The following is a 21987-nucleotide window of genomic DNA, read 5'->3' as shown; positions in this document are numbered from 1 at the left end:
GGCTGTGTCAGTCCATGAAGATTTTATAGGCCTAAACACCCCTCTGTCAGATCTAAAATTTTCCCTCTAGCACAGACTTCCAAGATTTCTGACCGTTCTGCTTTATGTTAATTTAAGCCTCCAGGCTTGATTTTAAAAGCTTTGATTTAAGAGTAAATAAAAATTAGGTTTAATAGAGTGATGAATCAACCTGTGGAACTTGCTCCCCCAGGAAGCCAAAGTTGGATGTCAGTCTCTTCGAAGACTAACCAAAATTAAAAATCAGAATTAGGTTTGCTATAGTACTCATGAGGATGATGTTGATACCTGTTCCCTTGAGATTCTCTCAAACTGCCCCTGGAGAAATGCAGTCTCCTCCCCCATAGGGCAGTGAGAGGCACAGTATAAAAGATAGCTTTAACGTTTAATTTCAGCTGCATTCCAGTTGTTTTCTGTCTTCCTTCCTTTCAGGAGTAGCTTGACTCCAGGCTTGAGAAGTAAATTTTATTGACGGATCTACTTGTTTGGTGGGGGGAGGGAAAGGTGTTGGACAAACCAGTTACAAAGCAGATAACAGACCCAGCCACATGCTCTCAGTTGGATTTGCTGGTCTCTATGATATGTCAAGAAATACGATAACAGTAACCTCCTTTGAAACAATGATTTCATATACAGTTCAGTTCTGAGCTCTTGAGGTCAAATCTCAAGAGTGTCCCAAAATCTCTATTTAAAACTTACTAGTATCTTGCCTGGATTATTTTCAGCACTGTTTTACTTCAGTAAGCTGGTTCTTCCTGTTGGCATCTTTCAATGGCTACATGTAAGGACCTGGAAAGAGGATAAAAAAAACAGGCTAGGGAAGGAAAGGGCTCTGATTGGACCCTGGCTTTGATACGAAGCAACAGAAGAGGTTGATATATGCCATTTCTTTCACTTGACATAAGTTAGTCATTTTCCCATGTCTTCTCAGGCAAACTGAAGTCATGTACGTGTGGCTGTTGATTAACTTAAATACATGAAGATTTTTCTTTAAATTTCAAACAAGTCATAATTATTTCTGGATGAGAAGAAAGGTTTAGAATATTTAGTTACAAACCATTGTTTTCCTGAGTTTTTCATATTACTTTGAATCAGACTTAACTACTTTTTACTTTTTTTTTTAGTACTAGATAGCAAGAAAACAAGGCTCCCTTAGTTGTTTTCAATTATTCATTTTAAAAACTTCTTTTCCCCTAATTTCCTTATCTGTGGGTTGGTAACAGTGCTGCTGATTCACTTTGGGAAATGGGTAGAACAGGGTCCTTGACCACAGGGACATTTGGTCTGAGAAATGAGATTCCGTAATTTCTTAAGCAATGCAGCTTGTAGGTCATAGACAAGACATAGGCCTCATCCAATGGTCACTGCTTTGTCAAGGTAGAAGTCATTGGCCTCAACAATTTGTTCTCTGGTCTCTTTAGTTAAACAGGACTTTTTTATGGGTCTAAGGTAGGCCAAAGGTGGTGTGTGAAATCAAGTAGACATTTATATCAAATGGACAGTATTTGATACTTAGTAAGTTGAAAAAAGTATAGATTTTGAATGTCTTATGTCTGGGGGAAGGTCAGGGGAGGGGTGCTTTTTTCCCCACAAGTAAGTTAATTTTTAGCAAAGCTGGTTTTAGTATGTTCTGGAGGCGCTAAAGAAGTGGTGAAAGCTCTGTTTGGCTAGGATTGTTAGAAGCAAGCTTAGACTGAAGGCAGCGAGTACACATTGTGTTTTAGAATGTTATAAGAATGTTATCGATTCACCCCAAGCTTACCCATGCACAAGAACCTTGTCACGTGTACTTTGCTCCCCAGGGAAAATAAGCACTGTTCCTAGATGGAACCCTATCGTGCTGACTCCTGGATCTCTTAAAACATGTGCTACAAAAGCCTCTTTTGCAGAGCTCCTTCACTCCTTTTGCAGTTGGAATCTTAGGGTTCACAGCTGCTCTCTTAGGCTGGGGAGAACAACTAGAAAAGAGACTGAGAGCTGCCATCCTGCTGAGTGTTTTGTCTCTGTTCTGTTCCTTATGCAAAGACAGGCACTTTGCACAATATGCTTAGTTTTCCTCATTTTTATCAACAAGTATTTATTGAGCTACTTCTGTTTGCTAGGCACTGTGTTAGAAGTAGTGAGATAAAAGGAAAAAATGGATTTCTTTTACTCAAAAGAGGTTCTATTCCTGGTAGTTGAGAGCAGTGGACAGTGATGGAAGGAGAGTGTGAGGTGAGAACTGTGGAAATAGTAATTATAAAGCCAAAAACTGAGCTTTGGTTATAGTTAAAAGAAAATTATATCAAATGGGTTGCTTTGAGAAAAATAAATCCTAAGCTTTATTATTCCCCTTAGATATCAGGAAAAGGGCTGGCAGGTAGGAACATTGAGCAGATAGGTGGGGAAGTTCTCATTTAAATTCATAATCATGCAAGTTCTCTTTTGTAAACCAAGAGGCTTCATGAGACAACCACAGTTATTCCTATGCTGTTAAATGCAAAATTGTCCCTGGTATTAATTCAGTATTAAATACATACTTCTTTTTTAACCTCCCTGAAGTGAATCCCTCCACATCAATGCCTTTAAAACATTGTATTTTTCACTTAATTTGTAGAATTAGATTTTTCTTTAACTGCATAAAACACCAGCTCATTTGGTAATCTGAAAGACCTCAGGCCCTATCTGTTTTTCTGTCTTAGCAACTGAAGAGTAAAGCGAACTGATGTTGCTAGCAGATTTAAATCCAAACACAACTTGATACATTGTTTCTTCAATAAAATCTTCAACAGAATCCTCAACAGGTCTGCCTGTGCATCAGAATAGTTCCCACAAACGTCTTTGAACTGAGGCTCTGTGGCACAGAGAGACCATTTGAATCTTGTGACAATTTTGCGTTCATTGAATCCTTTTGTGTTTCTTAAAGTGGTAAGGTAATCCATCCACCAGGGTCTTCCAGGATTGAGTCTGTCATATTCTCTAAGGAACCCTGAAAGAGTAGATTGTTTGCCGAGGCTTACAATATGGGGGATTTCCTGGTGATATGTTTGATGTCTGAGCTGCCCGAGTCTGCATGTTCTCTACCCAATTATCAGCAATAATTTTTGTATTACAACTTTTAGACACAGATCTCTGAATCACAGATACTTCACGGAAGGAATTCCAGTTTGGTTCCACTGACCATCCAAGATGGTGTGTTTCCTTATTCCCTTTAAGTTCCATTTCACAATCCCTGATTTATTTAAAAAAGGCACCCTGGTTTGAAGTGTGAAGTAGTGTTGTCTAAGGATTAGAGCATTGGAGAAGATTGAGTGGTTTCTAAGTCCTTTCTCTACCTTGAACCACAAGGGCAAATCATACCTAGTATATGAATAAATAAATAAGTGGTTTGGGGCTTCCCTGGTGGCGCAGTGGTTGAGAGTCCGCCTGCTGATGCAGGGGACACAGGTTCGTGCCCTGGTCCGGGAAGATCCCACATGCCGCGAAGCGGCTGGGCCCGTGAGCCATGGCCGCTGAGCCTGCGCGTCCGGAGCCTGTGCTCCGCAACGGGAGAGGCCACAGCAGTGAGAGGCCCGCGTACCGCAAAAAGCAAACAAACAAAAATAAGTGGTTTGTCTAGAGTTAGGATTGTTTGAGATGTAAGGCTGTGAAATATTTTACACATAAAATGTTGAGTTATTAGCCGCAGCTTTCTTCACCTTTTTAATTTATTATCCACCCTGTGCTCTCCAATGTTAGCTTCTCCCCGTTCTTCACATACGCATCCTTTTTTATGCAAGGTCCTTATTTATAGGTTTGACTACCTAAAATAGTTTTCCTGTGCTTATTTGCCTCACTGATTCCTTTTCTTGCTTTTAAGTTGCCCCTAAAAAGTTTACTCCCTTTTGCCATTCTCTTTGCAAGATTTTTACAAGCTTCAAACTCCTTTCCTGTGGGGCTTGTTAAGAGTGTTTGTAATACTTGAAGCTATTTACATGCCTCAGGAAGTAGAATCCTTTCCCCCTCAATACCAGAACAATCCAATAGTATTATCATGGTGTATATGTTCTTCCCTTGTACTTCAGATAAACTGAGAAACTAAGATTGTTTCCAAAAGTTGCTAATGGTATGTAGGTCTAAGAATGCATTTTGTAGTTAGTCTCTTCTCTAGTCGAAGTTCAGGATCAGCAGTTCTTGTGATGGTATTGAAGGGAGAGTTACTGGAGCTTCCTGTCCTGAGTTGCATTAGGGGAAATGATTCTCCTTCAGGCAATTAAACAAGTTACTTAATACAGGTTCTTTTATTCCCTTAGTATAGGTTCTTTCTTTATTGCTGTTTTTAAAAGACAGCAATGACATGAATGAGCTATAGTTTCCCTAAGACACTCCGAACGTCTCCGAGTTATAGTTTCCCTAAAACACTCCGAACGTCTCCGAGTTATAGTTTCCCTAAAACACTCTGAACGTCTCCCTGTACTCTCATTTTGGCAGTATCCTCTTTAGCACTGTTTGGATGTTTTAGAATGTTACCTGAAAATATACTTGTCTGATCCTTAAAATAAAAAGATCCTCTCTGAGATAATGACATTGCAAAATCGGAAACATTAAGGTCCCTTAGTAGTAGTTCTTTTGATTTTAGGAATTTTTATATAAGTGTTAGCTTGGGCTGCTGTAACAAAATAGCAAAGACTGGGTGGCTTATAAACAAATGTATTTCTCACAGTTCTAGAGGCTGGAAGACTGAGATCAGGTTCATGTTTTGGTGATCAGCCTCTCTCAGTTGCAGACTGCCAACTTGTATCCTCACATCATGCAGAGCACAGCAGAGCAAGCAAGCTCCCTTGATTCTTATAAGGGCACTAATCCCTTTCATGGGCTCTACCCTCAAGACCTCATCTCATCTTAATTACCTCCTGAAGGCCCTACCTCCTAATACCATCACATTGGGGAGTAGGGTTTCAGTGTATGTAGGGGGAAATCATTCAGTCCATAACAGTAATATATCACATAGGCAAAAAGTATATTTTGCCTATCTTGCAGAATTCACGTTCATATTTGAAAGCTTACAATAACACAGCTTATGATATCGGTGCTTGTCCTGTTTCCTGACCTTTATATATATATTTTTTTTTTTTTAATTTTTATTTATTTATTTTTGGCTGTACTGGGTCTTCGTTTCTGTGCGAGGGCTTTCTCTAGTTGCGGCAAGCGGGGGCCACTCTTCATCGCGGTGCACGGGCCTCTCACTGTCGCGGCCTCTCTTGTTTCAGAGCACAGGCTCCGGACACACAGGCTCAGCGGCCATGGCTCATGGGCCCAGCCGCTCTGCGGCATGTAGGATCTTCCCAGACCAGGGCTCGAACCCGTGTCCCCTGCATTGGCAGGCAGACTCTCAACCACTGCGCCACCAGGGAAGCCCCTGACCTTTATATTTTAGAGAACTTAACTGTTTTTGTGTATCATTGGACATCTCTGGTATTACTCAAAGATGTCTCATAAATGTCATGGTAATGTATTGGATCTGCATGTCATTTGAGAAATAGAACTTATAATGGAAAATCCCCCCATTATTCACTTCCCTTTTATTTTTTATATTTCTTTGATAATGGAAAGATGGGATTATGTACTATGAGTTTTAGAGCTTCTCTAAATCATTTGTGTAAGTCAAAGAGTTTAAACCAATACTCCCATTCTTTTTTGTGTTTTGGTTCCCACTTTAACATGCTTTTCCCCAGATTTACATTTCTAAATAAATAGTTCCCTTTCTTTCCCTCCTTCCTTCCTTCCTTCCTTCCTTCCTTCCTTCCTTCCTTCCTTCCTTCCTTCCTTCCTCCCTTCCTCCCTCCCTCCCTCCCTCCCTCCCTCCCTCCCTCCCTCCCTCCCTTCCTTCCTTCCATTTTTGGCTGCATTGGGTCTTTGTTGCTGCGCATGGGCTTTCTCTTGTTGCAGGAGCAGAGGCTACTCTTCGTTGCGGTGCGCGGGCTTCTCATTGCGGCGGTTTCTCTTGTTGCGGAGCACAGGCTCTAGGCGAGCAGGCTTCAGTAGTTGTGGCTCAAAGGCTCTAGAGCACAGGCTCAGTAGTTGTGGCACACGGGCTTGCCACCAGGGAAGCCCTACTCTATTTCTTATTAAGTAGAAGAGTAAGTTTTGTGTAACTCTTGATTTTGGAAATAGCATAAGATGTTGAAAACAAATTTTCATTAGTGTATCTTAGATGTGGTCTTGAGAAGCTGGCCACATTGATAGCAGTAGCAGATGCATCTCTGTGCATTCTTAGTTTGCTTGTTTAATCATCATGTACCTTTTGAGTCTCACAGTTGATTAAAGCTAGAAACACTATAGACTGCTAACAGGGTCTTAGGAGAAACACCTACATACATAAGTATAATTAAGTGTTAAAATTGTTTTACATGGGGAAGTTTTTCTTCCTAGTTTCCTAGAGTAGGACAAGGAAGTTTTGTATGTTTTATAAAATATTTGACCGTGGATTGTAGGTAAACTAGAGTAAAACAGAATGGACAAAATGAAAGGTTTTCAAACCCACCTTTGCCAACCCCTCGTCTCTTAGGACCCAGAGTTCAACAATACAGATCAGATTGACCTGTACGATGACGTGTTGACAGCCACCTCACAGCCCTCAGATGACAGAAGCAGCAGCACTGAGCCGCCACCTCCTGTTCGCCAGGAGCCATCTCCCAAGCCCAATAACAAGACCCCTGCAATTCTCTACACCTACAGTGGCCTGCGTAATAGGCGAGCTGCTGTCTATGTGGGCAGTTTCTCCTGGGTGAGCATGGGTAACCAAAAAGGCTTGTGGGTGGGCTGGAGGGAGAGCACTGGGAGGTGATGGCATTTTCAGAAACCACTGTTGCACTGTTTTGTGCTCTGATGGGGTTGGATTTCTTTTTCCTGGGATCAGGTTGGATTGATCTCTGAAAGGGAACTATCCTGAGGACGTACTGGTGCCGAAGAAAGCAATGATTAAGTGGGTAGTTGCTTTTTCTGCCATCTTGTTACCGCCCCTGACCCTGGGGCTTTTATGTCTACCAGGGTCATCTGTGGGATGAGATTTCAGAGTGAACACCTTGAACTCTTGGTGGTCATTAGATGGTCCTATGATAATGATGGGTGAGAGGGAGCAAAGACCTTGATAGCTGTAGTACGCTCGGGGTAGGTGGTGATTGTTGTTCTGCAAAAGTTATTGTGTGACATGTTTGGGGGCTGGTGCTGGGAGGTGGTGTTTTCAAATTAAGAAATGTATATACTGAGGGGAAAGTTGCTGTCAGTGATCAACTCTAGCCTATCAGATCTATAACTAAAAGCTGCTAGTAATCACCGTTTGAGCTGATGACGAGCCAGCCCAAGTGGCAGTCAAAGTTAAAATAGCTTTTAATTTTCTTAGTCTCAAAGACGGGGATTGGGGCAGGGGTGGGTGGTTTTGGAATTCTGCATGGGTGAGGACAATAGGAAAAACGTGCTCTAATTGAAATATTGATGACCTTCTGGGTTTCCTGTGGGCGGTCATGATTGTGACTAGAATCCTAGATTTGAGGGAAGGGTTTGGGACATTCTGGGGGAGGGGGGTGTAGCTCTTGACATTTCTTCCTTTTCCATTTTGCCGGCCCCAGTGGACCACAGACCAGCAGCTGATCCAGGTTATTCGCTCTGTAGGAGTCTATGATGTGGTGGAGTTGAAATTTGCAGAGAATCGAGCAAATGGCCAGTCCAAAGGGTGAGGTCTGGATTTGAGAAGCCCCTTTTAGTTTGTAACCATTGGGATGACAGATCTGTACTGTTATTTTGGCCCTGTAATTTAATCCCTCCCACCCCTGGCCCAGTTTACTGCCTTGGTTTTAACAAACCACCTTAGAATGGGGACCTAGCTGCAATGTAGGAGAACATCCATCCATTGAGAGGCAAAGAAAGCTGATTTCTAATTTGAAATAAATAGGAAAATTTTAGCATGACACCTGTTTGTTTTTAGTAGTTTTGTGTTTTTAATATTAGAAAGATAAAAAAAAAAAAAGGGACTTCCTTGGCAGTCCAGTGGTTGAGACTTCACCTTCCAATGCAGGCGGTGTGGGTTCGATCCCTGGTCTGGGAGCTAAGATCCCACATGCCTCAGGGCCAAAAAACTAAAACATGAAACAGAAGCAATATTGTAAAAATTCAATAAAGACTTTAAAAATGGTCCACATCAAAAAAATCTTAAAAAAAAAAATATTAGCAAGGTATCCTTGGCTTTAGCAGTTTTCACTAAAAGTGGAAGAGAATTTCTGTGTTCCTGTCTTGGTTGTCTAGTAGATTTCACTCGTTTTTAATTTTTCTTCCTCAAGGTATGCTGAGGTGGTGGTAGCCTCTGAAAACTCTGTCCACAAGTTGTTGGAACTTCTGCCAGGAAAAGTTCTTAATGGAGAAAAAGTGGATGTGAGGCCGGCCACCCGCCAGAACCTGTCACAGTTTGAGGCACAGGCTCGGAAACGTGAGTGCGTCCGAGTCCCAAGAGGGGGTACGTGGAGACCATCTGTATGAAGGGGGGGAAGTTTGTGGGTTTGTTTTCTGTGGTGTAGGCTTGGCCTACGATGTGAAAGAGTTTGAGAGAGGGTGGTGGTGATTATGGGTGACAGCATGGCAGTAGGTAAGCCAAAAATGAGGCTCATGTGCTAGCACTCAGGTAAGTTCAGGTTATGGCTCAGTTTTGCCACTAACTCATTATGTGACCTTGGGCAGGTCACTTTACTGCTTAGGGCCTACTTCCCCATTTGAAATAGACACGTGACATATAAAGTTCCTGTCAAGTCTAAATTATGTGTTTCTATCTAAAAAATCAAGTGTATAGCAAATGGCCTTAATTGTAAGACATGTGTCTATAAATTATTAAGAAGCAACCACCATAAAATATAAATATGATACATAAAGATGGCTGTAATCTTGTCGTAAACATACACTGGAAGGGTGTTCTGTAAGGAATCGACCAAGAGGAGTGCTGGAGAGTAAGAATTTAAGTGTTTCTCCAGCATTGACCAGGGGGGTTGGGTACCCTTTCTGTTATCTGCGATTTTAGTTTGCTTGGCAAGTGTTTCCCATTAGTAAAGAAAGTTGCATCATGCTACCTTAGCCTGATGATAGTATGCCTTAAGCTCACCTTATTCCCTTTATTCTGACCCTGTGCTCACCAAGACACCTTCTGATACTAATTTGGTTTCCCAACTAGGCTCTCCTACTGGGAAGAGAATGCGCTGACCAGCCGACACAAGTATTCCAGTCTGCTTGGCAGTTATATTTCTCATTGTAAATTAATAAATTGTCATTCTGGTTTATGAATCAGTCTCTTGTGAGTTTGGATAGTGTGAATCAATCTCCTAGGGTCCAGTCATCCCTGGGTGAACTGTTAAAATCAAGTTTCTGAACCTGCGAAACCTGGGGACCAACCTTGGATTGTCCTGACTTCAGAAGGTGCAGCCAACCTGCAAGGCCCTGCCTGAAACAGTCAACTGCCATTACTTTCCTTTTACTACAGTGGGGGTATGGCAAAGTTTTCGTTACCCACTTTCTGTCACTGCTTAGGTCCTGCTCTCAAAATAGTGCCTTGTATTGATTGGGTAGTCCACTGGGACCTTGGATAGGTTGACTGAAGGTGGGAGTATGGCCACTCAGCTCTTGATAGGAGCAGCTATGTTCTTAGAACTATGTGGAGAGCCTAGATGGAAGTGGTGTGAGCTATTGCTCTGGGTTAGAGGCACATACTTTTCTTCCTTGATAGCCTGAATGTTCAAAGTCCATTGTGTTTCAGAGTCTTTCTATGATTCACGCCTCTTCTAGCTTTCTTAAGATGTATAATTTCACAGCTGCATTGAGCACCTAACAGTCCTGGCACCACCTGGCTGTTTACTCCTTGATGTTACCTTTCTTTGCTGAAGTGATGGTGCTGACTGAGTGGTGTTTTTCTGCGCTGTCATGTTGATGGACTTGGGCTCTGTTAATTCACTAAGTATAGCTGGTTGACTTAGTCTGCTTAACAATGGTTGCTACTCTTGGGATTTGTGGCCCTAGATACAAAAAGAACCCTTGCTAGTGTGGGAACGGTAGCTGGGAAGGTAGCTAACTTACAGAGGATTACACTTGCTAATACCTCTTCTTTCTTCAGCTTGAGAGAACTCAGGGAAATAGCACGTTGCCATGTGTGTGAGACATGAAAAGCAAGAGAATGCTGTGGTAGGCACTGGTGATAAACTATGTTAGAGGAACCAAGGTGGTTGCCAAGGGGATTAATTCCACCTTGTGCTTTCATCAGGAGTTAGTGTTTACTAACAAGTTTTTGTTTAAGGAGCACTCTTCTTTCTCTCCACACTTGTCTCCTAATGGCATCTTTCTACCTCCAAGACTCCCAAGACCATGTGATCACATTCTTCTGTTGGATTCCACATTAACCAGGCTTAGAGTAGACTATTAAATTGGAAAGAGGGAACAAGTTTAACCAAATGACTTGACGGTGTCAGAGCCATGTTTCCAGCTGTATACAAACATGTTTTGAGCCCCTGTTTTGTACACCATACCACCGTTCCACGATGATGTTCCTAGTAGGCTGCCCTGTGGGGTAGAGGGTTTGGGCCATTGGAATGTAGGGGGAGTTTCCCAGGTTTCAGGCATATTTTGTACCAGGCTTTTGCTAGGAGTCCCTGGTGTCAGCTGTGTGCCATCTGCTCATTCTGTGGGCAGATCTTTCCTTGGCTTGTCTCCCGTGTTTTCTCATTTAACCTCCAGTCTTCTACTCTCTGTTCTATGGCTCTTCCCCGTCCCAGTTACCAGTTTGGGTACTTGGATGGAGGAAGTGTTATCCATCCCCTGCCCTTCCCTCCCTTCCCCCAAATTCCCTGGCCAAAGAGCCATGGCAAAGAGAAAATTTCAAGTATATAGCAGGATAAAGAAGGTTAACTATTACTAGTCTAAGGAAAGAGTCCCTGAACAACTACCAGAGACAATGGGATTTCGAAACAGCTTGAATCCAGCTGATCAGTAATGAACATACTTCAGCACTGTCATTTTCTCATGGGTTATTAGGATCCTTCTGCATTTAAAAATAGAAAGCAAATCTAAGGGTAACTTAAATGTGAAGCACTGAGAGTTCTAGATAAAGAGCATTCTTTAACATACAGAATTTAGGGTGGTTTTCTTCCTGGGTTTATGTCTTAACTAGGTTGCCTCTGAGCTTTCTCTGAGGCCAAAGAAAAACAGTAGGTGATTTTACCTTCTTTCTCAGCTACCTGTCACCTTCCTTAGTATGGTGTCAGATGACTTGCTGAAGGATGACCTGGTCCCGTGGTTATGTTTAAAGGTTGGACAGTAACAGTAATTCTGTTTTGCTTCATAGGAATACCTCCACGGGCCCACTCCCGAGATTCTAGTGATTCTGCTGATGGACGGGCCACACCCTCTGAGAACCTTGTACCCTCATCTGCCCGTGTGGATAAGCCCCCCAGTGTGCTGCCCTATTTCAATCGCCCTCCTTCAGCCCTTCCCCTGATGGGTCTGCCCCCACCCCCAATTCCACCCCCACCACCTCTCTCCTCAAGCTTTGGGGTCCCTCCTCCTCCTCCTGGCATCCACTACCAGCATCTCATGCCCCCTCCTCCTCGATTACCTCCTCATCTGACTGTACCTCCCCCTGGGGCCATCCCACCTGCCCTTCACCTCAATCCAGCCTTCTTCCCCCCACCAAATGCCACAGTGGGGCCTCCACCAGATACTTACATGAAGGCCTCGGCACCCTATAACCACCATGGCAGGTAAGGACCATCTTGTTCCTTTCAGATCTGAGCCAGGCATAGTGGGGTAGACAGTGTTTTAAGCATTTTGTTCTCCCTGAGGAAGTAAGTGAGCACTGAATTCTTGTGTTTTCCCTTGTGGAAACTGTTGTCATAGTATTGAGTCCTGGGAAATAGTTAACTGTTAGAGAATGTTTTTGTTTGGTATTTTGTTTGCGTCTTAACTCTCAACCCAAACCATGTCCTTCGTATCCCTTTTTAAGACAGTTGATTAAATGGAGTGCTATAAGTCACTGTTAGGAATGCTATGAGTGTCGAGCACTGTTGGGTCATGCCAGAATTACAAAAGTATATGACATAAATCCTGTCTTTGAAGAGAACATGAACATATAAAACATGTGAACAGGCTGAGAACCATTTAAGACATTATACAGGAGAGCACAGTTAAATAGCATAGTACTCTAGAGTATGGTAAAGTTAACAAGGGGTGTGGGCAGTCAGGAGTGGTATTATTTCTGTGTGCAGCCGAGATTCGGGCCCTCCGCCCTCTACAGTGAGTGAAGCAGAATTTGAAGAGATCATGAAGCGGAACAGAGCAATTTCCAGCAGTGCCATTTCCAAAGCTGTATCTGGAGCCAGTGCAGGTAACTCATCCTTACCGTTGCTGCCTTCTCCTTACCTTTAGTTTTTCCATCGTTTTGTCATTTCCATTGGCAAGAAATTCAACAAGATAAAGTTGGAGCACTAGTAGATTCGCAAGAGTGGCACATTTTGAAAAGCAATATGGTAACCTGGTTTCCTGGCTTTTGGGGAGCTCCACTGGTGCTGTTTGTTTAGCCTGTGTCTAGACCTGCCCCATGAAAACCAACTTAGTGCCTAGAATATAAATAACTAATACTCACTGTGGTGTTTGTTATAGAATGAACTTCCTGCCTCACGGAGATCTTGATCTCAGTGGTTGATCAGTGGATCTTGTGTCTATGTAATGAGTCCAATGCCAAGTGTAGACCTTGGGTTTTTAGAACTGATGATGATGGTGGATATGGAATCTGATTACATTTGGGGATCGAGGCAGAGCTGGTGGCCTCCATGTAACCTATCCTAGAAAGAGACAAGTCTGTTGGGTGTCAGTCTTAAGGCATAATATACCCTTACAACTAATTTTTGCCTTGCTGTATTAAGTGGGCAGAACCGGAAGCCATGCCTTTGAGAGCCAGGGGAACAGAACCTTTGGTTCCTAAGAGAAGAGAATATAGGAAGTTTCCGGGTTCTGGTCCAAGTTTCGCATTATAGCACTAATCATATTCACTTTCTTCCTGTGAGTTTCCTACATGAATGTAAATATAGACTGTCAGATCTCCTAAGAAATAAGTTAACTCTATTATCGTCCATTTTCCATAATTTCTCATCTTTGACTACAAAATTTGAATGCAGAGTGGACTAAAGACAGAAAGTATGTATATTTTCTCTCTCTCTTTTTTTCCACCAGAAACCTTCATGACATCTGAGTTAAATCTCTTTAAATTAGAAAATAATCTATGCTCGTTGTAGCAAGTCAGATATACAGAGTATAAAGAAAAACAATCATTGTTCTTCACCAGTTCCTTCACACTGAGATGATCAATAACTGAACCTCTGTCTCCTCCCTTTGTTTTGTTCTCATTCCAGTCATTCAAACCACAAATATTTATTGAATTCCTACAAAATAGGCAAAAATTCCCTACTCTGGTAGAGCCAAAATCCTGGTGTTCTTAGATCTCCACAGAATTGCAGGTTCTTCACAGTCTCTGTTCTGTTCTTCACTGCCTCGCACAGGGGGAGCTGCTAGTCCACTGTCACTGCACCCCTGCCTGGTTTCATGCTTTCCTTGTATTATCTTGTCCTTAATGCTAAGAAAGCTTTAGTTTGCAAAAGCATTGTGCAAGTACCCACCCTGACCACTCTGCTTGAGTCCAAGCATTGCTCAGATGTGAGGAATGAAGGAGCTAGTTCTTGATGGCAGCATAATTAAAAATATGTGTGTGTGCATATTATATATATGTGTGTGTGTGTGTGTGCGCACAACATACATGTCTTAGATATGTTACTTGTATGTATATATGTATTTGGTTATAGATTTAAAATAATTCAGACAGAAATATGCAGTGTTAATAAATGAAAGGCTTCTGTATGAGGACGATCAATAAGACCACCTTGTACAATTTAGTGTCTATCCTTCAGATTTTTTTTCTGTGCATGTAGCAAAATATATATGTAATTTTTTGATGGAATATTGTTTCACAGCTTTTTAAAAATACATTCTGGACATCTGTTACATCAACGAATACCTAACGTTTATTGAGCCCTTACTGTGTGCCTGGCACTGTGCTAAGTGCTTTACATGGATTGCTTTGTTTACATACAGATTTACCTCATGCTTTTTAACGACTATGTAGTATTCTGTAGAACCAATGTTCCATAATTTATATAGCCAGACCCTACTGAAGGAACTTTAAGTTGTTTTTGATTCTTTAATACAACAAACAACGCTGAAACAAACATTGTTTAAATTATATACTTGTGAACACAAGTAGAAAATTTTTAGATGTGCTGGGTCAAAAAGTATGCACATTGTTTATTTTAATGGATGCTGTCTCATAACCCGCAGACAATGACGGGCCGGATTATACATCCACTAGCAGTGTCTGAGAGCATCTGTCTGATTCCAGACCACTAGAATATAGGTGCCATACAGTTGTATACCTGCCACTTCTGCCTCATCCATTTTACTGTGGTTCTGTGGGACAGCTTTTTACTCTTGGTTTGTGTCCTCCTGAGTTCTCCTTTTCATCAGTTAGTTTACTGCCTCTGCTCATCCTTGGCCTTTCCCATCCATCCCCTGTCAGGGGATTACAGCGACGCGATTGAGACGCTGCTCACAGCCATTGCTGTTATCAAACAGTCCCGGGTCGCCAATGATGAGCGTTGCCGTGTCCTCATCTCCTCCCTTAAGGACTGTCTTCATGGCATTGAAGCCAAGTCTTACAGTGTGGGTGCCAGCGGGAGCTCGTCCAGGTGAGTTGATGATTGCTTCAGCAGCCTGCCAGCCCTGAGCAGCACACTTCCAGGGACTGGCAGGGGGAGGAAAGGAGCCCAGGGTATCTGGCAAGGACCTAGTTGAAAGAGCAGACCTAGCCCTCATGTCTTTAAGGGAAAAAAATTAATCAAACGTTTACATTAATAAATGTTGTAATGTCTGAAATCTGTGTTTGGTGAGGCAGTGGGCTTATTTAGGAGGAAAGACTGACGTAGTTCAGAACATGGGCTTTGGAGCCACACATTCTTGAATTTGAATCTCAGTCCTGCTCCTAACTACCTGCATGACCTTGAATATGGAAGTTACTCAACTTTCCAAGCCTCATTTTTCTTATTTTTAAAAAGGGGACAATGGTAGTACTTATCTTACAGACCTGTTGTAAAGATTAGGTGAGATAATGCATGTAAAGCTCTTAGCACTGTGCCTGATACGTTAGTAAGATCTCAACAAGTTTGTTATTAATTTTCCAAAAAAGACTAGGGGCCATGATAGAGTAACAGAAGAGTGGTTTAGGCAAATAGTAGAAGACACCAAAACACAATACTCTTAGAAAGAATGGGGTAAGCCCTCTGAGTGAGGCTGAAAAGTATCCTTCTAATAGGAAAAGACATCGGTCCCGAGAGAGGTCACCAAGCCGGTCCCGGGAGAGCAGCAGGAGGCACCGGGACCTGCTTCATAATGAAGATCGGCATGATGATTATTTCCAAGAAAGGAACCGAGAGCACGAGAGACACCGGGATAGAGAACGGGACCGGCACCACTGAGAAAGGTGGGATGAAGCCTCATTGCTGGCTGGTTGATGATCTCTTATGAAAGAAAAATTATTGATAGTAAAGATTTCTCTCTCTCCTTTTAAAACAAGAAAAGGGTATGGGAAGACTTCCTATTTAGGTAACCAAAAATTCAGGAGGGCAGGTTTTCTGCTTGTTTGTGAGGAGTCGCACCCTGAAATGGACCTGAGATTAAGCTATTTTTGCTTGTTTTTTGACTGCTTTCACCTGGTATCTGAGACGACACGGCATAATGGCTAAGAACACAGTGTCTGCAGGTAGATGCCAGGTTATGAATTCCAGCTCCTCCAGCCATATTGCTTTCTGTTCCTCAGTTTCCTCATTTGTAAGTGGAGATAATAAAAGCAACTGTCTCGGTGGATTGCTGAGTGTTCAGTGAGCTAATCCATATAGAGCATTTAGCACTCACAGTACCTGTCACATAGTAAATTCTCAATAAATGGTAGCTATTGTTATTATCATTGTTATGTTTTATTTGTTTATTATTTATTTACTTTCTTTTTGGTTGCGCCGTGTGGCCTGTGGGATCTTAGTTCCCTGACCAAGGATCGAACCCGTGCCCCGTGCATTGGGAGCACGGAGTCTTAACCACTGGACCGCCAGGGAAGTCCCTCATTGTTATACTTTAACCCCACCAAACTTTCAAATGAAAAAATCAGGAAAATTGACCAAGACAGAAAAAAGTAAGACCATTGCCTACTTGTAAGTTTTCAAGGTGCAACATTAATGATTTTTAAGAATTAATATGTATTAAAAAGATTTTGAAAATCAGGATACTTTAGTCAGAGAGGAGAAAGCTGATCTGAAAAAAATTATCTTTAAAGCTTTAGAGACTGTGGAGGATATTTCAATGGCAGGATATATTTGTTTTGGAAAAACTTACAGTGATTTTTTTTTTTTTTTTAAATCAAAACAAAGGCAGGAGAGTTAGGGGTGGGGAACTACATTAACTCAAGTAACTGAAAAGTTGAGTTAGGCTTGGCTGGTTCAGGGGCTTCAGCTCTGTTATTTTCATTCTCAGGCTCCAGGTTACATCCCACCAGCTTGGCAATCCAACTGAAAACAAGCTTCCAACAAAGATTGTTTCTAGTATATAAGCAAGCAAGAGCAGTTGTTGACTCTGTTTCTTTGGAGATCTGTAAAAGTAGTCGAGACTCTGGCGGGGATGGTACGTTTGTGGTTCCTGAAGGCTGTTGCATGACCCGGGTGACTTTGGGGTCTCTTCTCAATTTTGCGGCTTCACATCAAGTACATTAGGATTAATGTCCTTGGTGTTTGGCTGATTCGGTTGGTCTGAAGTAATGGTAATTGTGGAAGGTGAGTAGGAATAGTTCTGCTTGGTATCTTTGGGGTGGATAGATGGATGACTGGATGCAGAAAGGAAAAGAAACCCTCCCCCCTTCTTGTGAGTGCCTGTAGTTCACAAGCGGTAGCTGGACTGTAAACGGCTGCCTAGTGACAACCTACTGAACAAATAAGAAAGGAGTCTTGTTACGTTTGGCTACTGCCCTCTACTTTGTTGTTTCTGCCATTAACTTAAGCAGAGTTTTAAACAGCTTTGGCCTAATTGAGTCTCAGGCAGTGGGCGGGAGGGTGGGTAGAGTGGGTCTGTGATCGATCTCATCCCTCCTGTAGCACTAGCAGCATTTCCCTTGTTTGAGCTAGCACAGTTGCTAGTGTTGCTTGTAGATTCAGTATCAGTCACCACCCTCCCCAGTCCTGCAGCCCACCGTGTGTGTCCTTTGGAGCTGACTAGGATAAGAGTGACAAAGGAGGTAGTACTTGGTCTGTGCAAAGCATGAATTATAGTCTCTGGGGCCACATAGGTTAGTAGTCGGAACGTGTAACTGCATGTCACTGTTCTTGGCGGCTTTGCTCCTGACAGCCTTTTGATAGAAAAATTGTGAGATCCTCTGATCATTAGAACTTTGGGGATTGAACACCTGAACCTGAGACTTCAGCTGTCATCTTGCTTCATTTTTTTCCACCTGTAAAGTGGGACTTTTCTTCCATTATGAGGATGATTCAATTTGAAAAACTGAAAAATCCTATAACCTAGTAGTTCCCAGAAAACAGTCATTTGGCTGGTGCAGGCCTATGACAAATGAGGAAAATTAACTCTTGAGGCAGGTTTTCCAGTTCCCCACTTTTCCTAATCACCCCTTTAGGTACGTTGGTTATTCCTTCTGGTTAATTAGTCCAAAAGAACTGAATTTGACCCCCCAAAAATGTCCATTTCTCACATTCTCATCCTGGGATTCTTAACTTCATCTGTAGGTACCAAGTTGTGACTTAGGAGATGTCATGTTGAGGAGATGGTGCCTGGGCCTCATTTACCTTGATAACTTTGCAAGCTCTGAGTACAATACCTTTTAGTTAGAAAATACTAGTATTTATACTATATGGAGAGCTGTTCCCTGAGAGCAAAGGGTATGTTCCATCTAGGGGCAGCAAAAAACAGCAGGCTTTTTTGTCCATCCTTCCTCAGGATGGGCACGACCTCTGGGACCTGAAGTCTGATTGACCCACTTTGTCCTCTGTCTGCATTCAAACATTACCACCAAAATGGAGCCATAACCTCTAAGAATTGGGTGCTGTTCAGTTGACCCTTGAGCAGTGTAGGGGTTAGGGGAGCTGACCTCTGCGTAGTCAAAAATTCGAGTATAACTTTATAGTCAGCCCTCCATTTCTGCAGTTCTCCATCCACAGATTCAACCAACCTCAGATTCTGTTGTACTGTAGTACGTATTTATTGAAAAAAAAATCCGCATATAAGTGAACCAGCGCAGTTCAAACCTGTATTTTTCAAGGGTCAACTGTAGTTTACTTCTGATGCAATTAGTTATCCTCTGAGTCTTGTTTTGTAGCAACAGTTCCCAAATCACATCACTTTTGTGGTATATGTGTGTACGCTTTGGAGTTTGAGGATATTCTTAGGTTGTCTGTGGCTTCAAGTTTTTGTAGTTGTTGGCTGTTGTCTCATTATTTTAGGACATTATCCTGCTTGAAACATAGTAATTCTCACCTCATTGCTATCCTCCTGGTCCAGAGAAAACTGAGCATTCTGTTCAATTTTGATCTAACGCAAAGATTCGGAAACCCAAATTGTATGAAATTGAGGAGTCACTGAGGGCTTTAGTTTCCTCTTATAGAAAATGAGAAAGATACCTGCCTGCATAGATGTTTAGAGAAACCAGAGGCCATGACAGATTCTGAGGACCCCAGGGTGAAATGGTGCCATTTCAGAGTGTAGAAGGATCAGGCAGCTTATGGATGTAGTTTTTCTTGCAGAGCTCCTCCCGGTTACAGAAGTGCGTACATTCAAGGTGAGCATTTATGTATAGGCCATGTGGCCCGTTTGGGTGTTAGTAGAAATCCTAAGCGTGAATTTAATTCCCCCTTTTCCTTTTCGCTGTCAGTTCTATTTTGTGTGGTAAGATTGACCAGGCCACCCCCTGCAGATGGATGTTACAACATTGGAAAGAGGGCTGAGTGTACTGGGGACCTTAAGTTAGGTCGAGATGTGACAAGTGGCTTAGCAGTCCTTCACTGCTCAGCAGAAGCTCTTAACCGTTGTCTTGGATGGGGACTGCTGATTCTCTTCCTTGACCTCCGTGCTCTGCTTCTGCTCTGGCCTGACCACGTCACTGCTGCTCGGTGTTAGTATGCTTCTTGGCCCCTCACCCACTCCTGTCATCTGGGGAGGACTTAGAGTCTCTTGAGTGGTGGTACTTGGAACATCTCTGGCTCTATGTGTATGCTTCTTTAAAAGAAGGAAAAAAGTTTAGTTTTCTTGTGTAAGTACATGCTCCCTGCAAGGGCCTCTTGGGTATTTGGGGGTTAATGGATTTGGTTATGTACACACTTGTTTTCTTACCATTGTACTTCCCATTTCCAGATTTTTCCCCTTCCCCTTAAGGTAAGCTATGACTTGCTCAGAATAGATTTTTTGAAACAGTATTTAAACTCACCATGCTCCCTTAGAGCAACTTTTCTTGAAATGTAGTAGTTTCCAGCCAAAGTCTCCTTTTCAGTCAAACTGCTTTGATGCCTTATTTCATTGTCTATGTTTTTCCCCCAACCTTAAAGTAAAATGTCACTCCTCTTTCCTCTGTTCTCCTCCAGCCATTCCCTCACTACTCACAGTGCCAAACACTCCCAGACAGTTCTGCTGTCTTTTACTTTCCCAGGCTTGCATTCTCTCTGTCTGCATCCCCTACTTCATACGTTTTAACTTTTGAAAATGCCAGTATAATTTATATAAGCCCCTGTTAATCGGAAAGTAACCTCTAACTTGTATTTTCTTTCTTCTCTTCTGATGTTCTCATTGCAGGAGTCTGGTTGGAAGCAAATGTTTTTTTAATGGACTTGCATCTCCTCACCTTGATCAGGACTAAAGGACGGAGGCCGCTCCACCCCTTCCCCTTTCTCCAAGCCCCTAACCCCTTCCAGACACCCACAGGGAATACCCTCTGCCCTGCAAGATTGAAGATTGCCTGGCAGCCCTCCCAGTCCCACTCCTGTTTGCCAGGGTAAAGAACCTAAAGATTTCATGTGGTTGGGAGGGTGGCAGACAGGAAGAAACCATGTCCAGGTCCCTGGTCTCCACAGAGAACGGTGCTTTGTCCAAGGAAACGTATGAGTTTCTGATTCTCCAGGAGCAGTTCAGTGGTGAGGTTGATGGGAAGACATCCTTCCCAAAGGAAACGGATCCTCCCTGTGGGATCTAGGAGAGTGACTGGGTGTGCCAAAATATGCCCAGGGTCCTGCCCTCAGCACTAGGTTTGATGGGGCGAAGAGGGTCCAAACCCCTTGCTAACATACCACTTTTTTAACTCCTTTACCTGCCCAGCCCTTTGAGGAGGGACCATGAGAACAGAAATTACTTTATGGAAAGCTTCTCCTGTTCTTGCTTTTCCCTCTTACTCATTGACGGTTTGTTTCCCTGACCTCCCAGGGGGGCTAAAACCCTTTTAACTCCCTGCTGCCCAGCCTGCTCAGTGGACTTGCCCCTCCTAAGCAGAGAAGGCCCATGAGGTTGCTTTCTGCTGGGGAGCCTGGCAGAGCCAGTTACCACCCTCTACTGCGTCTCGCTTGGTTCGGTTGCCTCTTGCAATAACCAGCTCCACTAGATGTTCCCTTTCCCTGGGGCTTTTCCATTTCACATGTGGAGCCCTTCCCCCAAGAAGGCTGCTTCCTTGTTTTAGAGGAAGGTACTGCCATTGGGAGTCGGGGACATCGGACCTCAGCAGTGAAGAACCCTTGTGAAATACTAGGAGTGGGGAAGGAGGCAAGTTGGGCGGGATATGGCCTACTTCCATAGGCTTTTCCTTTTTCAGGTTTGATGTGAGCATGGGCTTGCATCCTCCAGGTACATACTTTCACTTACTGTGGGATAACCCGGCACTAGTAGGTAAAGCCACAAATTTGATATTTTTTCACCTTTTGAATTTTGACTTAATAGCTCCCCTCGCTCTGCCTGGAGGTACTTGCTGCCTCTGATAAGGAGCAAGGAAGAAGTGGAGCCTGACTTTAATGAGCTCAGCTCAGAATTCTAAGGACCACCACTCTGGGGGCCACATTCTACACAGGCAAATGGAATTGCTTTTCCCATAACATCCAAATTGTGAGGCGGCTGCTGCTGAAAGAAGCAGCAGCAACAGGGTCCTGCGGTACCCACGGGGCGACAGATGCTACTTCCGCATGCGTCTGTGGGGCACGCGACATCGAACAGGAAACGTGGCACGTGAGGTGTAGGGTCGCTGGAGACCCTTCTGGCTCAGAGGGGAGAGACTGAGCTGGACGGAAGCCTTCCTCTGTTCCTTGCACGTTTCTGACATAGCCCTCGCTCAGTCACTGAGGGAGTCCCCCAGGGTTGGAGAGGCACATTCCCTTGGGACAGAGGCTACAGGTTTGTAGCTTTTTTCCCCCTGTCCCCCAACCCCATCCCCACCTCCACTTCAGAATATGGCACCCTGCCCAGCCGGCCAAGCGTTAAGTGATGTGCTTATCCTCAAGAGCAGCTCCGGGTGTCTTTTTAATGTAGAGAAAACCAAGTAAGGTGACAGTTTAAGGAGAAAAAAATATATAGAATACCAGAAAAGCCGTTTACCCGGAGAATTTTTTTCTCCCCATTTTTGTTTTGTTTTTACTTGGTGACACAATTTTTAGTTTTATTTCCTGATAGCAAAAGGAAAAAAACCCAACCCTCAAAAAGGCCAAGGCCCCGTCCCCCTGTTGTTGGTGATTTGTTTGTCTTTCTGATAGGTTGAAAATTGTGTAATAAACTTGATGACACTGTCAATCTTTTATACTGCATTGTATTTTTTTTCCTTTTGTAACAAAATATTTTTAAATAATAAATGGGGTGTGAGCTGTT

General features: G+C 43.0%; 1 protein-coding gene across 2 annotated transcripts in view; it reads left to right on the top strand.

Moving 5' to 3' along the window:
- Positions 1 to 21987, top strand: part of CPSF7 (cleavage and polyadenylation specific factor 7) — a 22917-nt gene extending 930 nt beyond the window's left edge. The window contains exons 3-10 of one of the 2 annotated variants that reach the window (XM_032639114.1): positions 6545 to 6763; positions 7605 to 7708; positions 8313 to 8458; positions 11348 to 11762; positions 12267 to 12385; positions 14627 to 14795; positions 15419 to 15586; positions 19942 to 21987. In XM_032639114.1, the coding sequence (XP_032495005.1) occupies positions 6545 to 6763; positions 7605 to 7708; positions 8313 to 8458; positions 11348 to 11762; positions 12267 to 12385; positions 14627 to 14795; positions 15419 to 15581 (1335 nt within the window). In that variant the 3' untranslated portion in view covers positions 15582 to 15586; positions 19942 to 21987. Of the gene's footprint in view, positions 1 to 6544; positions 6764 to 7604; positions 7709 to 8312; positions 8486 to 11347; positions 11763 to 12266; positions 12386 to 14626; positions 14796 to 15418; positions 15587 to 19941 lie in introns of both variants that reach the window. The other variant, XM_032639113.1, reaches the window with a different exon arrangement.

This window comes from Phocoena sinus, chromosome 8 (assembly GCF_008692025.1).
Source record: "Phocoena sinus isolate mPhoSin1 chromosome 8, mPhoSin1.pri, whole genome shotgun sequence".
NCBI classification, from domain to species: domain Eukaryota; kingdom Metazoa; phylum Chordata; class Mammalia; order Artiodactyla; family Phocoenidae; genus Phocoena; species Phocoena sinus.
The sequence above is the reverse complement of the archived record's forward strand: the minus strand, read 5'-3'. Positions and strand labels throughout refer to the sequence as shown.